The 15,781-nt window shown below is 42.7% G+C and overlaps 1 protein-coding gene across 1 annotated transcript; it reads right to left on the reverse strand.

Annotated features, from left to right (window-relative positions):
- Window positions 1-304: 304 nt before the first annotated feature.
- Window positions 305-10,456, reverse strand: DEPDC4 (DEP domain containing 4). Its single transcript, XM_038756339.1, is given in 10 exon segments — window positions 305-749; window positions 752-835; window positions 2,364-2,442; window positions 3,649-3,774; window positions 3,873-4,015; window positions 4,448-4,674; window positions 7,043-7,229; window positions 8,771-8,916; window positions 9,936-10,199; window positions 10,261-10,456. Coding segments are annotated over 10 exon segments (1,515 nt in total). The 5' UTR covers window positions 10,431-10,456; the 3' UTR covers window positions 305-660.
- Between the last annotated feature and the right edge of the window lie 5,325 nt (window positions 10,457-15,781).

Raw genomic sequence — 15,781 nt, forward strand, 5'->3', positions numbered from 1 at the left:
ACAGATCAGGTCACTGAGGCCCAGAGATGCGAGGTGACTTGCCCAAGGTCACACAGCAGACAAGGGTGGAGGTGGGATTAGAAACCATGACCTTCTGACTCTTAGGCCCGGGCTGTAGCCACTACGCCACGCTGCTTCCCCCAAGCAGCTTTCTCTTGATTGTGTTTCATCCGAGTAAAATTAGCAGTAAGAATTAACATATAATAAATTTGCAATAAAAATCAGTATGAAATCGTTAAAAACAGGATAAATTTCCAAGCGGACACATAAACCCATTAATGCAAATCATTTAAATTATAGCAGCAAAAAAATAGCTTGGAAATAATGAATTGGGAGTGGAAAAAGATATGTCTAACATTTCTACAAGATAGTCTTTTGAAGACTCAGAGTTGCACTGTTTTCCTAATTAACACTTTATTGCATTACTCAGTATAATTATGGAGTAGCAGAATGAATCGGTAGCATGGTAGTGCAAGTCTTTTTTAGAACAGTCTTTTAAAAATAGTTTATGTTTTTCCAAATTTTACGTTCTTCCTCCTGAGGTTATATTTTGCAGTATATTTTCCTCATTGAAAGCACCTCGATTTGGATAAAGCCAGGGATATAGAGATAATTGCTCCTGATTTTGCACAAAGTCCCAAGTGAAAATACATTTTCATCCTAAAGGGCCAAAGCTGGAGGATGATGTTTCTGAAATTCCTTAAGCAATTTTTTCTTCTGTTTTAAAGGAATGCTGGAATTACTATTTCATGAATCAACTGCTGGAGATGTTGAATTGTTGTCTGCTTTTGCCTTTCGTAGTCCCTACCAGGCAAACGTTGGCAAAATGTAAATCCTTAAAACAGAAAAGTGTGTTTAGGAAACAAATATAAAACACAATTCACAGGCTTTATAGTAATATTCTCTTTATGTATGCTCCATGTTTTTGATGTGTAAAATTGTTGGGGTACTTCAGTCAGTGCTTTGTTCTTGGGTTTCATTTGAAAACTAATGCAAATAAGTAGCAGTTGGTCAATTAATATCAATATGAAACAACTATTTTAAGTAACCAGGCTAGTTAAAAATCGAAATATTGATCACAGGTCACTTTTATTCCAACTAAAATATTTTCAATGGCTTTTCAAGGATAGTAGAGGTCCTCGATGAGCACAAAGCCAATTTTCAAAGAGAAGAATACAGGAAATAAGATCTATTCATTTATCAATAGTACGTAACATTTTCCAAATTTGATGCTGAAAACAAGTGTGCGCATGAGAGAAAAATCAATATTTGGTGTGGTAAGTATAAGGCATGTGATTCTAGGATGATTCTAAAAGTTAATAGGTTTGCTTCTTTGACAAAAAAGGTTAATTAGTTGTAGCAAATATTGTACAATATTTGTAATTACTTTAGTAAATTTCAGTGATTTTGTTAGATTCAATTTACCAAGTGATCTCACAGAGTCTATAAAACTGAACAAAGGAAATGAGTAAAACTTTTAAAAAACTTAAGAGGCCCTATCAAATTATTTCTCTGGGAAACTGTCTAGAAGATCATACTGTATTGTCCAATTTACTCAATCTGAAATGAAGTGAAAAATAAATCAATCGACTCATACCTAACACAAATATAGAACAATTTCAAAAGGAAAGAATGAGAACTGAGGAATTCCCAGCGAGACTGAGGATAAAAGTTGAAGAAGATGGCAATTAAGTATTAAGGAGTTTAATAGATGCAACCTAAATAAATACAAGAGGATGAAATTTTAGCTTAAATGGAGAAAAATGTCTTTTAAAATAATGACAGGAAAACATTGTACGGAATACCAACAGAAGGTTAATCATCAGGGTCTTCAGTAGTACGCTAAACTCAGAAATAATTATTCCCAAGCAAGGTAATAAAAATCCTTCAAAATGGCAGGAAACTAATACGCTAGCTAACTATTGGAGGGCGGGCATATTAAAATCAATCAATCGTATTTATTGAGCGCTTACAGTGTGCACAGCACTGTACTAAGCGCTTGGGAAGTACAAGTTGGCAACATATAGAGACAGTCCCTACCCAACAGTGGGCTCACAGTCTAAAAGAAGCTCACCATATTTCAAATGCATTTTTATTTAGAGAACATTTTTACGGGCTTTTTCATTTTCTCACAGGTTATTTTCCAACATGGAATTTAAAGTATGCCACATTTTCACAGTGGAAACTTCAGCTTTACAGAGCTGAAAAAGCTCCAAACTAGACATTAACTAATCTCAGTAAATACCAATTCAGCTTGATTTAGAGAAAACTACATTCTGGATATGGTAATATTATCAGTAGACCTCCCATTACAAAATGCACAAGAACTTATCAGAAGAGTCACGTAAATCTGTTTTGTGTACCTGTTGTGGCATCTGGATCTTCTCCATCCGATAGGCTCCTAAATTTCTTACTGACCATTTCCCACAAAATCAAAGGTGTCTGTAGAAAAATATAAAACGTTTTCAGATTTTAAGTTTTGTATCCTTTTCATCACCATCATCATCATCATCATCAATCGTATTTATTGAGCGCTTACTATGTGCAGAGCACTGTACTAAGCGCTTGGGAAGTACAAATTGGCAACATATAGAGACGGTCCCTACCCAACAGTGGGCTCACAGTCTAAAAGGGGGGAGACGGAGAACAAAACCAAACATACTAACAAAATAAAATAAATAGAATAGATAGGTACAAATAATTTTCAACCGATTCCTGCGCATTTCTAAGACCCAGTAGTGTTGGAAAACAAGGGACTACTGAACTCTCATATGCAAAGACTTTTTTGACTCTAGACTGTAAGCTCCTTGTGGGCACGGCACATGCCCATTAACTCAGTCATATTGCTATTTTCCCAGATGCTTAGAACAGTGCTCTGTACACAGTAAGTGCTCAAATACCGCTGAATGATTCATTGATTGATGTAAATATCCCCAAATTCCTAGTGTTGGATGCCTTTATGCAGTATATTTAACATGAAGACAATTTTTCTTTCTGTTAAGGCCCCACTTTTTGATGTTATAGTTAAATATTACAATCAGAAGAGAGACCGCCTGACACACTGCCTTGGTTTGCTCTTAAGAGGGAATTTAGCTGGAAACACTTTCGAGCTTCAATTGAAAGGATGGTGGAATAACTGCTTAGAAATTGCACCCATTTCAATTCCTTTAAAATTACATCGACTTGATTGTTCTAGTCACTTGAGATGAAATTCTTCCGTAGAGAAAATTAGATTTTAAAGCAACTGCATTTAAAAAATCTTAATGAATGCCTAGGTTGAAGGAAGACCGCAAACATTTTAGAAAATGGGCAAAATCAGCTTTTGGAAGAGTTGACGTGTAGAACTACGAGCAACTCCAGGTGTAGTATTTAGGGCATTGTAGGTGGTTTTTGGAAAGAAACATATCACAGCTTTTAATTCTGTGAAAGCTACTGCAGCACAGGGCAGGATGCATCAATGATGAAGGACACAATAAAATTCTAAAGAATGGTTTTCTCCACCCAAAATTGAAGTTGTTAAACAACTGATCTCTTCCCCCTGCCTTTAATGTAGGTATCTGAAGGCTAATGAACTGTGATCTGTGACTTAGATTTTGTTTATCAAAAGCAGATTAATATCAAATGGATTCGAGAAAGCCATGAGGATACCTTGAAAAGTTCAGAGTGGTTTTCCAGCAGAAAATTAATTAAATGGTCAGTCTGTATTTTTAACAATGATTTGGGTTGTAAAATTGCTTTGGCAAGAGTTTTCATAACCACTGATTTATTATCAAACTATAAAAAGAAAAGAAATAATTAGAGGTTTGTATATAATCAGTATCTTGAGACAATAATAAAAAAACTAATCTTATATTTCAAAAAAACAAGTTTACCTGTTTTTGTATTCTGTAGCCACCTGGTTTGGATGCAACTGCCATAAAAGTAAGTAGCCTTCGTAGTTCTTCTCTAACATTTGGCAAAAGTAATCGCAGGAATAGCTGTGATGCCTCCAGAGCTTTCCCCTTCTTCCCATTCTCTAAAATGCATACATTTTTGGTTGAAAAACATTTTAATACCTGTGTAAAACACTGATAAATCAAGGAAGGAGATAAGATTTCTTGATTTAAAATTAAACCGTACAGCCACTGACCCAGATAGAGAAATGTTTGTCATCTCTGTTTTGCATTTTGTTAATAGCACCAGGTGCAAACACTCTAATATTTAAGTTCCTAGGGTTCCCTAGCATCTGAGCTATATTATAAAACATTTCTTCTTATATGAAAGTACGAGACTCGTAAAAAAGCTGAGCTTCGTGGAGGAAAGGCCCTTGATAAGGTACTCATCCCATTCTCTCAGGGTTTAAAAAAAATTTTTTTAAATGAAATTTTGGCATCTTTTATCTTGTAGAGAAAAACGTTTGATATAATTTTGAAAGAAAAATAAGTTTTGTAAACGACCTTTTTCTTACCCAGCAGTTCTAGTATTCCTGAGTGAACATCAGAATAACAGTTGGTGAGGAGGCAGTCTCTCTTCTGATTGTAATACTTAACTATAACATCAAAAAGTATCTTCTTCTGCATATTCAATTCTAATTCTTCATTATTATTCTGAACTAACTGCTGGCTAGTCATCACAATCAGCTGGTCGGGGAAATATTCCAAACATTCAATTGCGGCACTAAGCCTTTTGTCAGTACTGGAGGGAAAAACGTAAATCAAGGGTTAATACTTATTTAAGTATTCTTAACATATTCAAAGCATTCTTAATAACATTTAGATGTAAGAAGTAAATGCGAAATCTTTGAGAAATTTTAGGGGTTATTAAATCATTTTTATATAAATCTTAATTACAAGTTTAGCAACAATGGGGTTATAATAATAATAATGTTGGTATTTGTTAAGCGCTTACTATGTGCCAAGCGCTGTTCTACAAGGTCATCAGGTTGTCCCACATAGCGCTCACAGTCTTAATCCCCATTTTACGGATGAGGTAACTGAGGCCCAGAGAAGTTAAGTGACTTTGCCCCAAATCACCCAGCTGACAAGTGGCGGAGGCTGAATTAGAACTCAAGACCTCTGACTCCCAAGCCTGTGCTCTTTCTACTAAGCCACGCTGCTTCTCTACTCAGGTCAATGGAAAGTCTTTATTCCGTAACTGAATAAATGATCCTGAAGGCTAAACCAGAACCACCTTTGAACCTCTTCTTTTCTACATGCACATCAGTGGAAAAATAGCCGTGGCCCACTGCCCAAAATCACACAGCTGGTGAAGAGGGAAGAATTTGTGTCAGTCTCCTTGTTCAAGGACCCAATTTGTACTTCCCAAGCGCTTAGTACAGTGCTCTGCACATAGTAAGCGCTCAGTAAATACGATTGATGATGATGAAGTACCTGCCTACAAGACCAAGAGCAAAATTCAATAAAGAATTAGACAATCCAACATTTTATAAGTCTAGAAAGCTTTATGGACACTCAGGATTTGCAGAGAAGTACAGTCTTTCTGAGGGACATGCAGCTTCCCTGAGGTGTTTGCATAAACTCTCAGCTAATAATACTCTAATGTGATAATAGTAATAATGATGGCATTTGTTAAGCGCTTACTATGCGCAAGCACTGTTCTAAGCGCTGGGGGTGGGGATACAGTGTGATCAGGTTGTCCCACCTGGGGCTCACAGTCAATCCCCAATTTACAGATGAGGGAACTGAGGCTCAGAGAAGTTAAGTGACTTGCCCAAGGTCACACAGCAGACATGTGGCGGAGCTGGGATTCGAACCCAAGACCTCTGACTCCAAAGCCCGGGCTCTTTTCCACTGAGCCGCGCTGCTTCTCTAATGCGATCTATCTGCTAGCTAATCAGCTAGTCAATGAGAATTCTCTCAGTGCTGATGTTGGTTTCCCGGTGAACCTGTATATATATATATGTTTGTACATATTTATTACTCTATTTATTTATTTATTATACTTGTACATATCTATTCTATTTTATTTTACTTGTACATATCTATTCTATTTATTTTATTTTGTTAGCATGTTTGGTTTTGTTCTCTGTCTCCCCCTTTTAGACTGTGAGCCCACTGTTGGGTAGGGACCGTCTCTCTATGTTTCCAACTTGTACTTCCCAAGCGCTTAGTACAGTGCTCTGCACACAGTAAGCGCTCAGTAAATATGATTGATTGATCTATTCTATTTATTTTGTTAGTATGTTTGGTTTTGCTCTCTGTCTCCCCCTTTTAGACTGTGAGCCCACTGTTGGGTAGGGACTGTCTCTCTATGTTGCCAACTTGTACTTCCCAAGCGCTTAGTACAGTGCTCTGCACACAGTAAGCGCTCAATAAATACGATTGATTGATCTATTCTATTTATTCTGTTAGTATGTTTGGTTTTGTTCTCTGTCTCCCCCTTTTAGACTGTGAGCCCACTGTTGGGTAGGGACTGTCTCTCTATGTTGCCAACTTGTACTTCCCAAGTGCTTAGTACAGTGCTCTGCACACAGTAAGCGCTCAATAAATACGATTGATTGATCTATTCTATTTATTTTATTCTGTTAGTATGTTTGGTTTTGTTCTCTGTCTCCCCCTTTTAGACTGTGAGCCCACTGTTGGGTAGGGACTGTCTCTCTATGTTGCCAACTTGTACTTCCCAAGCGCTTAGTACAGTGCTCTGCACACAGTAAGCGCTCAATAAATACGATTGATTGATTGATTGGTGATCAGGGAGTATATGCTCCCAGAGGTTTTTATATATTTTCCCAGTTCCTAGCAGGGCTCCTTGAACTATTGGCGGGGGGTTTGCTATTATGATAAGGAGATCCAACAACCAGCCCCTTGCTTTAAGCAATGGCTTCAGCTAAGGTTATTTCCTAATTTGATCAGTAAATAGTTTTAGATTGTGAGTAAATAGTTCAACTGTGGGGTCACAGACCTCTCAGGCACCTCCTGAGAGGGGCCTCGTTTGGTTCCCTGTGTGCTTATGTGTCAGTTTTGACTAAGAGGCATTCCCAACCATGTACACAAGTATATTTAATTATCATAAAAGGCTTGAAATAAAAATTGTTATTACTGACACGGGCAAATTTAAGCCCAGGGTAACTTCCCTGTCCAGAAAAGTGTTAGAGATTATAAGATCATCGTCTCTGATCAACTGAGGGTTTTGTCTTTCGATGGGAGACTCCAAAACACCTTCCAGAAAAGGAAGGTGAATTAACTGAAGAAGCCGTAACAGTGTTTGATGTTTCCAGATTTCTTCCATAACTGGAAAAGAGAGGAAAGAAGGAGGGAACACAGTATTAAATGTATTGGAAACAATATTATGCATCTTGGAGACTAGCTTCTATAAAACGGTATTTGCTGGCTGACCTAGAAAGAAAAAGCCCACTTACAATATGTTATGTAGATGTTCAAAGCAAGCAAATTAATGTGCAACCTATTTTCTAAAATTGGTCTGTGAATAACAAAGTCATTAACTAGTCATTAACAAAGTCATTAACCCCCTTTTAGACTGTGAGCCCACTGTTGGGTAGGGACTGTCTCTATATGTTGCCAATTTGTACTTCCCAAGCGCTTAGTACAGTGCTCCGCACATAGTAAGCGCTCAATAAATACGATTGATTGATGATGATTAACTAAATTAATGATTTTCTTCAGAAACAGGAGGATCCAGCCAGACTTCACTCTGTAGCTTTCTCCTTCCTCCCTCCTCGTAGCACTTCTGTATGTATCTTCAAACTCTTTTATTTACTCCTCCCTGAAATTTATTTAGTGTTTGTCTCCCTGTAGGTTGGGTAGGGACTGTCTCTATATGTTGCCAATTTGTACTTCCCAAGCGCTTAGTACAGTGCTCTGCACATAGTAAGCGCTCAATAAATACGATTGATGATGATGTCTAGGCTCAGTGGGAAAAGCCTGGGCTTTGGAGTCAGAGGTCATGGGTTCAAATCCCAGCTCCGCCAATTGTCAGCTGTGTGACTTTGGGCAAGTCACTTCACTTCCCTGTGCCTCAGTTACCTCATCTGTAAAATGGGGATTAAGACTGTGAGCCCCCCATGGGACAACCTGATCACCTGGTTACCTCCGCAGCGCTTAGAACAGTGCTTTGTACATAGTAAGCGCTTAATAAATGCCATCATTATTATTATTATTGCTAACTCTACTGTATGTTCCCAAGCACTCACTACACTCCTCAGTACAGAGAAAGTGATCAATAAATATTACTGAAACAGCATGGTGCAGTAGATAGAGCACGGGCCTTGGAGGCAGAAGGTCATGGGTTCTAATCCCACCTCTGCAACTTGTCTGCTTTCTGACCTTGGGCAAGTCACTTCACTTCTCTGGGCTTCAGTTCCCTCATCTGTAGAAGGTGGATTACTATTGTGAGCCCTACCTGGGACAACCTGATTACCCTGTATCTACCCCAGCACTTAAAAAAGTGTTTGGCACATAGCAAGCACTTAAATACCATAATTATTATTTTTACTGCTTGACTGATATAGCTTGGGACGTCTGACCTCAAGTGACAGGCACAAATGCTTTATTTTCTAGTTGGACAGAAACTAAAGCTTCCAATATAGTATACATTTTTAACTCTTCCATGCCTCAGGAGCAATAAATTTCAATTGGTGCCCAGAATCATATTTTCCGCCATTTAAAAATATTGTATCAATTATCCTTCAATTCGGGGGACAATTCCCAAATGACAACCTTCAAACACATTTTTATACCATTGTTACAAACAGCTCTGTTACACCTACGCTGCTTAAAAAGAAACAAAAGTTTTTAAAAAAATACAAAATTACCTTTTTTGGGAAACAGGCGGACCGACTTATTCACCTTGATATTTGCATGTAAATTTGCATTCCCGTTTGCCCTTTGAATAAAGTCTTCTATTCCTATATCACTCATTTCTTGTGCTAAAGGATTGCTTATTGTTTCCGCTTCAATTCTGTTTAATAGAAAACATACAGTATTTAATCTTCCGGATTCAGTCATTCATTCATTCAGTTGTATTTATTGAGCGGTGGGGAGCGAGTCGGGGCGATGGGGAGGGGAGAGGAGGGGGAGCAGAGGAAAAGGGGGGCTTAGTCTGGGAAGGCCTCCTGGAGGAGGTGAGCCTTCACAGTAGGGCTTGGAGGGGGGAGTGGAATGGGATTGTGTCAAGGTATTGCTGCCTTCCCAGACTGAGCCCCTTCCTTCCTCTCCCCCTCGTCCCCCTCTCCATCCCCCCATCTTACCTCCTTCCCTTCCCCACAGCACCTGTATATATGTATATATGTTTGTACATATTTATTACTCTATTTATTTATCTTACTTGTACATATCTATTCTATTTATATTGTTAGTATGTTTGGTTTTGTTCTCTGTCTCCCCCTTCTAGACTGTGAGCCCACTGTTGGGTAGGGACTGTCTCTACATGTTGCCAACTTGTACTTCCCAAGCGCTTAGTCCAGTGCTCTGCACATAGTAAGCGCTCAATAAATACGATTGATGACGATGATATCTATTCTATTTTATTTTGTTAGTATGTTTGGTTTTGTTCTCCGTCTCCCCCTTCTAGACTGTGAGCCCGCTGTTGGGTAGGGACTGTCTCTACATGTTGCCAACTTGTACTTCCCAAGCGCTTAGTCCAGTGCTCTGCACATAGTAAGCGCTCAATAAATACGATTGATGACGATGATATCTATTCTATTTTATTTCATTAGTATGTTTGGTTTTGTTCTCCGTCTCCCCCTTCTAGACAGTGAGCCTGCTGTTGGGGAGGGACTGTCTCTATATGCTGCCAACTTGTACTTCCCAAGCGCTTAGTCCAGTGCTCTGCACACAGCAAGCGCTCAATAAATACAATTGATTGATTGATTGCTCAAACATCATCATCATCAATCGCATTTATTGAGCGCTTACTGTGTGCAGAGCACTGTACAAACATCCCCACGATTTCAACGAATTGCCGTGACGAACACCAACCTGGCCTCTCTCTTTGCTTCTTTTCCCTCAGGTGCCACATTTTCGACATCTCTATTTTTTTCCCCCAGGCTAGGAGGGCTGCTGTTGTCTGGAAACCTGTAAAGGCTCCTGTCGGTGTCTTCGAAGTCCAGCGCTCCGTCACTTCCGAACAGCTTCGCTCCAACGGGTTCAAAGACCCTCTGCTCCATCAGGGCCTGGCAGAGGCGGGCTCCCTTGAGGCGGGAGAGGTCACTTGGGCCGGGGGCCTTCTTCTGCATCAGGTGACTGAGCACACCACATCCACAGCATCATCAATCATCATCAATCGTATTTATTGAGCACTTACTATGTGCAGAGCACTGTACTAAGCGCTTCGGCCCCGGTGAAGCAGTCCCGGTGGGTCCGCAGGCGCTGCCGCCTGCTTTTGGTTTCCACCTGGGTCTGAAGAGCCCGGATGACCCCGTTCCACAGCTGAGTGGCTTGAAAAGGCCCGGACCCTCCTGGAAAATGACACATTGGACAAAAGCTCTCTTCCTCCCTTCAAAGCCCTACAGAGAGCTCACCTCCTCCAGGAGGCCTTCCCAGGCTGAATCCCCCCCCTTTTCCTCTCCCCTCCCCATAATAATAATAATAATTAAGACCTGCCGGTCTCAGCTCCGCAACATTGCCAAGATCCGCCCTTTCCTCTCCATCCAAACCGCTACCCTGCTCATTCAAGCCCTCATCCTATCCCGTCTGGACTACTGCACCAGCCTTCTCTCTGATCTCCCATCCTCGTGTCTCTCCCCACTTCAATCCATACTTCATGCTGCTGCCCGGATTGTCTTTGTACAGAAGCACTCTGGGCATATTACTCCCCTCCTCAAAATTATCTCCAGTGGCTACCAATCAATCTGCACATCAGGCAGAAACTCCTCACCCTGGGCTTCAAGGCTGTCCATCCCCTCGCCCCCTCCTACCTCACCTCCCTTCTCTCCTTCTCCAGCCCAGCCCGCACCCTCCGCTCCTCTCCTCACCGTTAGGCCTCGTTCTCGCCTGTCCCGCCATCGACCCCCGGCCCACGTCCTCCCCCGGGCCTGGAATGCCCCCAATCCCTCTGCCCATCCGCCAAGCTAGCTCTCTTCCTCCCTTCAAGGCCCTACTGAGAGCTCACCTCCTCCAGGAGGCCTTCCCAGACTGAGCCCCTTCCTTCCTCTCCCCCTCGTCCCCCTCTCCATCCCCCCCATCTTACCTCCTTCCCTTCCCCACAGCACCTGTATATATATATATATGTTTGTACATATTTATTACTCTATTTTACTTGTACATATCTATTCTATTTATTTTATTTTGTTAGTATGTTTGGTTTTGTTCTCTGTCTCCCCCTTTTAGACTGTTGGGTAGGGACTGTCTCTATATGTCGCCAACTTGGACTTCCTAAGCGCTTAGTCCAGTGCTCTGCACACAGTAAGCGCTCAATAAATACGATTGATGATGATGATGATGAATAATCAATCAAACGTATTGACTGAGCGCTTACTGTGTGCAGAGCACTGTACTAAGCGCTTGGGAAGTACAAGTCGGCAACATATAGAGACGGTCATCATCATCGATCGTATTTATTGAGCGCTTACTGTGTGCAGAGCACTGGACTAAGCGCTTGGGAAGTCCAAGTCGGCAACATAGAGAGACGGTCCCTACCCAACAGCGGGATCACAGTCTAGAAGGGGGAGACAGAGAACAAAACCAAACATACTAACAAAATAAAATGAATAGATATGTACAAGATAGAGTAATAAATATGTACAAACATACATACATATGATGGCATTTGTTAAGCGCTTACTATGTGTGAAGCACTGTTCTAAGCGCTGGGGGGGATACAAGATGATCCCCGTCTCCCCCTCCTCCCCCTCTCCATCCCCCCTGCCTTACCTCCTTCCCTTCCCCACAGCACCTATATTTATGTATATATGTTTGCACGTATTTACTACTCTATTTTACTTGTACATATTTACTATTCTATTTATTTTATTTTGTTAACACGTTTGGTTTTGTTCTCTGCCTCCCCCTTCTAGACTGTGAGCCCACTGTTGGGTAGGGACCGTCTCTAGATGTTGCCAGCTTGTCCTTCCCAAGCGCTTAGTCCAGTGCTCTGCACACAGTAAGCGCTCGATCAATACGATTGAATGAATGAATGAATGAATGTGCCAAGCACCGTTCTAAGCGCTGGGGGGGGGTGGGGGGGGGGGGGGGGGGCGGGTGTTACAAGGTGATCGGGTTGTCCCACGGGGGGAGGGGGGCTCACGGTCTTCATCCCCATTTTCCCGATGAGGGAACTGAGGCCCAGAGAAGTGAAGTGAGTCGCCCAAAGTCACCCAGCTGCCAAGTGGCGGGGGCGGGATTCGAACCCATGACCTCTGACTCCAAAGCCCGGGTTCTTTCCACGGAGCCAGGCTGCTTCTCCAGCGCTACCTGGAGTCGGGCTGGTCCTTTTCCTCTTCTTGCGGCCGGGATGGGGATGGGAATGGGAATGGGGATGGGGATGGAGGCCGAAGGCGCTTGGGCTCCGGGGCCGCGGGCCCCGCGGAGTCAAATCGAGCGCCATGGCCTCCGGCGCATGCGCGGACCCTGCCCCCGCCCCCTACACCGGAAGTGACGCAATGTGGGCCGGGACTCCCCTCCCCTCCCCTCCCCTCCCCTCCCCTCCCCTCCCCTCCCCTCCCCTCCCCTCCCCTCCCCTCCCCTCCCCTCCCCTCCCCTCCCCTCCCCTCCCCTCCCCCCCCCTCCCCTCCCCTCCCCTCCCCTCCCCTCCCCCCCCCTCCCCTCCCCTTCCCTCCCCTCCCCTCCCCTCCCCTCCCCTCCCCTCCCCTCCCCTCCCCTTCCCTTCCCTTCCCTTCCCTTCCCTTCCCTTCCCTTCCCTTCCCTTCCCTTCCCTTCCCTTCCCTTCCCTTCCCTTCCCTTCCCTTCCCTTCCCTTCCCTTCCCTTCCCTTCCCTTCCCTTCCCTTCCCTTCCCTTCCCTTCCCTTCCCCCTATCTTTTCATTTCCCCTTTCCTTTCCCCTTTCCTTTCCTTTTTTCCTTTCCTTTCCTCCTTCCCTTCCTCTGTGCAGACCACTGGACTAAGCGCCCGGGAAGTACAAGTCGGCAACATAGAAAAACGGTTCCTGCCCAACAGCGGGCTCACAGTCTAGAAGGGGGAGACGGAGAACAAAACCAAACATATTAACAAAATAAAATCAATTGAATAAATATGTACAATCAATCATATTTATTGAGCACTCACTGTGTGCAGAGCACTGGACTAAGCGCTTGGGAAGTACAAATTGGCAATGTATAGACACAGTCCCAACCCAACAGTGGGCTCACAGTCTAAAAGGGGGAGACAGAGAACAAAACCAAACATACTAACAAAAGAAAATAAATAGAATAGATAGGGACAAGTAAAATAAATGAAAAGAGTAATAAATATGTACAAACATATGTACATATATACAGGTGCTGTGGGGAAGGGAAGGAGGTAAGATGAGGGGATGGAGAGGGGGACGAGGGGGAGAGGAAGGAAGGGGCTCAGTCTGGGAAGGCCTCCTGGAGGAGTGAGCTCTCAGTAGGGCCTTGAAGGGAGGAAGAGAGCTAGCTTGGCGGGTGGGCAGAGGGATTGGGGGCATTCCAGGCCAGGGGGATGACGTGGGCTGGGGGTCGATGGCGGGACAGGCGAGAACGAGGTACGGTGAGGAGATTAGCAGCAGAGGATTCATTCATTCATTCATTCCTTCATTCATTCCTTCAATCGTATTTATTGAGTGCTTACTAATAATAATAATGGCATTTATTAAGCACTAACTATGTGCAAAGCGCTGTTCTAAGCGCTAGTGAGGCTACAAGGGGATCAGGTTGTCCCTCGGTGCGCTCACAGACTTAATCCACATTTCACAGATAAGGTAATTGAGGCCCAGAGAAGTTAAGTGACTTGCCCAAGGTCACACAGCTGACAATTGGCAGAGCCGGGGTTTGAACCAATGACCTCCGACTCCAAAGCCCGGGCTCTTTCCACTAAGCCATGCTGCTTACTGTGCGCTGAGCACTGGACTCTCCTCCAGGAGGCCTTCCCAGACTGAGCCCCCTCCTTCCTCTCAATCAATCAATCAATCAATCGCATTTATTGAGCACTTACTGTGTGCAGAGCACAGTACTAAGCGCTTGGGAAGTACAAGTTGGCTCCCCCTGCCCCCCCCTCCATCCCCCCATCTTACCTCCTTCCCTTCCCCACAGCACCTATATATATGTTTGTACAAATTTATTACTCTATTTATTTATTTTACTTGTACATATCTATTCTATTTATTTTATTTTGTTAATATGTTTGGTTTTGTTCTCTGTCTCCCCCTTTTAGACTGTGAGCCCACTGTTGGGTAGGGACTGTCTCTACATGTTGCCAACTTGGACTTCCCAAGCGCTTAGTCCAGTGCTCTGCACACGGTAAGTGCTCAATAAATACGATTGATTGATTGATTGGACTAAGCGCTTGGGAAGTACAAGTCGGCAACATAGAGAGACGGTCCCTACCCAACAGCGTGGGCTCACAGTCTAGAAGGAGGAGACAGACAACAAAACAAACATATTAACAAAATAAAATCAACTGAATAAATATGTACAAGTAAAATAGAGTAATAAATATGTACAATTCATTCATTCATTCAATCGTATTTATTGAGCGCTTACTGTGTGCAGAACACTGGACTAAGCGCTTGGGAAGTACAAGTCGGCAACATAGAGAGACAGTCCCTACCCAACAGTGGGCTCACAGTCTAGAAGGGGGAGACAGACAGCAAAACAAAACATATTAACAAAATAAAATCAATTGAATAAATATGTACAAGTAAAATAGAGTAATAAATACGTACAATTCATTCAATCATTCAATCATATTTATTGAGCGCTTACTGTGTGCAGATCACTGGACTAAGCGCTTGGGAAGTCCAAGTTGGCAACATAGAGAGACGGTCCCTACCCAACAGTGGGCTCACAGTCTAGAAGGGGGAGACAGAGAACAAAACAAAACATATTAACAAAATAAAATCAATTGAATACATATGTACAAGTGAAATAGAGTAATAAATACGTACAATTCATTCAATCGTATTTATTGAGCGCCTACTGTGTGCAGAACACTGGACTAAGCGCTTGGGAAATACAAGTTGGCAACATAAAGGGGCGGTCCCTACCCAACTGCAGGCACACAGTCTTTTAGGGGGAGACAGACAACAAAACAAATTAACAAAATAAAATCAATTGAATACATATGTACAAGTAAAATAAATAAATAGAGCAATAAATACGTACAATTCATTCATTCAATCGTATTTTCTGAGCGCTTACTGTGTGCAGAGCACTGTACTAAGCGCTTGGGAAGTACAAGTCGGCAACATGGAGAGACGGTCCCTACCCAACAGCGGGCTCACAGTCTAGAAAGACAACAAAACAAAACACGTTAACAAAATAAATAGAATAAATATGTACAAGTAAAATAAATAGAGTAATAAATCCGTACAAAGATATATACATATATACAGGTGCTGTGGGGAGGGGAAGGAGATAAGACGGGGGAGGGGTTTGGGGAGGGGGAGAGGAAGGAGACTGTGAGCCCACTGTTGGGTAGGGACCGTCTCTATATGTTGCCAACTTGTACTTCCCAAGCGCTTAGTCCAGTGCTCTGCACACAGTAAGCGCTCAATAAATACGATTGATTGATTGATTGATTGACTGAGGGGGGTTCCCGTCCCCCCTCCCCGACAAAAGAGACGGTGTGGCCCCCGTCTTACCTCCTTCCCTTCCCCACAGCACCTGTTTATAGGTATATATGTTTGTACATATTTATTACTCTATTTT

The sequence above is a fragment of the Tachyglossus aculeatus genome, chromosome 14, assembly GCF_015852505.1.
Source record: "Tachyglossus aculeatus isolate mTacAcu1 chromosome 14, mTacAcu1.pri, whole genome shotgun sequence".
Lineage (NCBI taxonomy): Eukaryota > Metazoa > Chordata > Mammalia > Monotremata > Tachyglossidae > Tachyglossus > Tachyglossus aculeatus.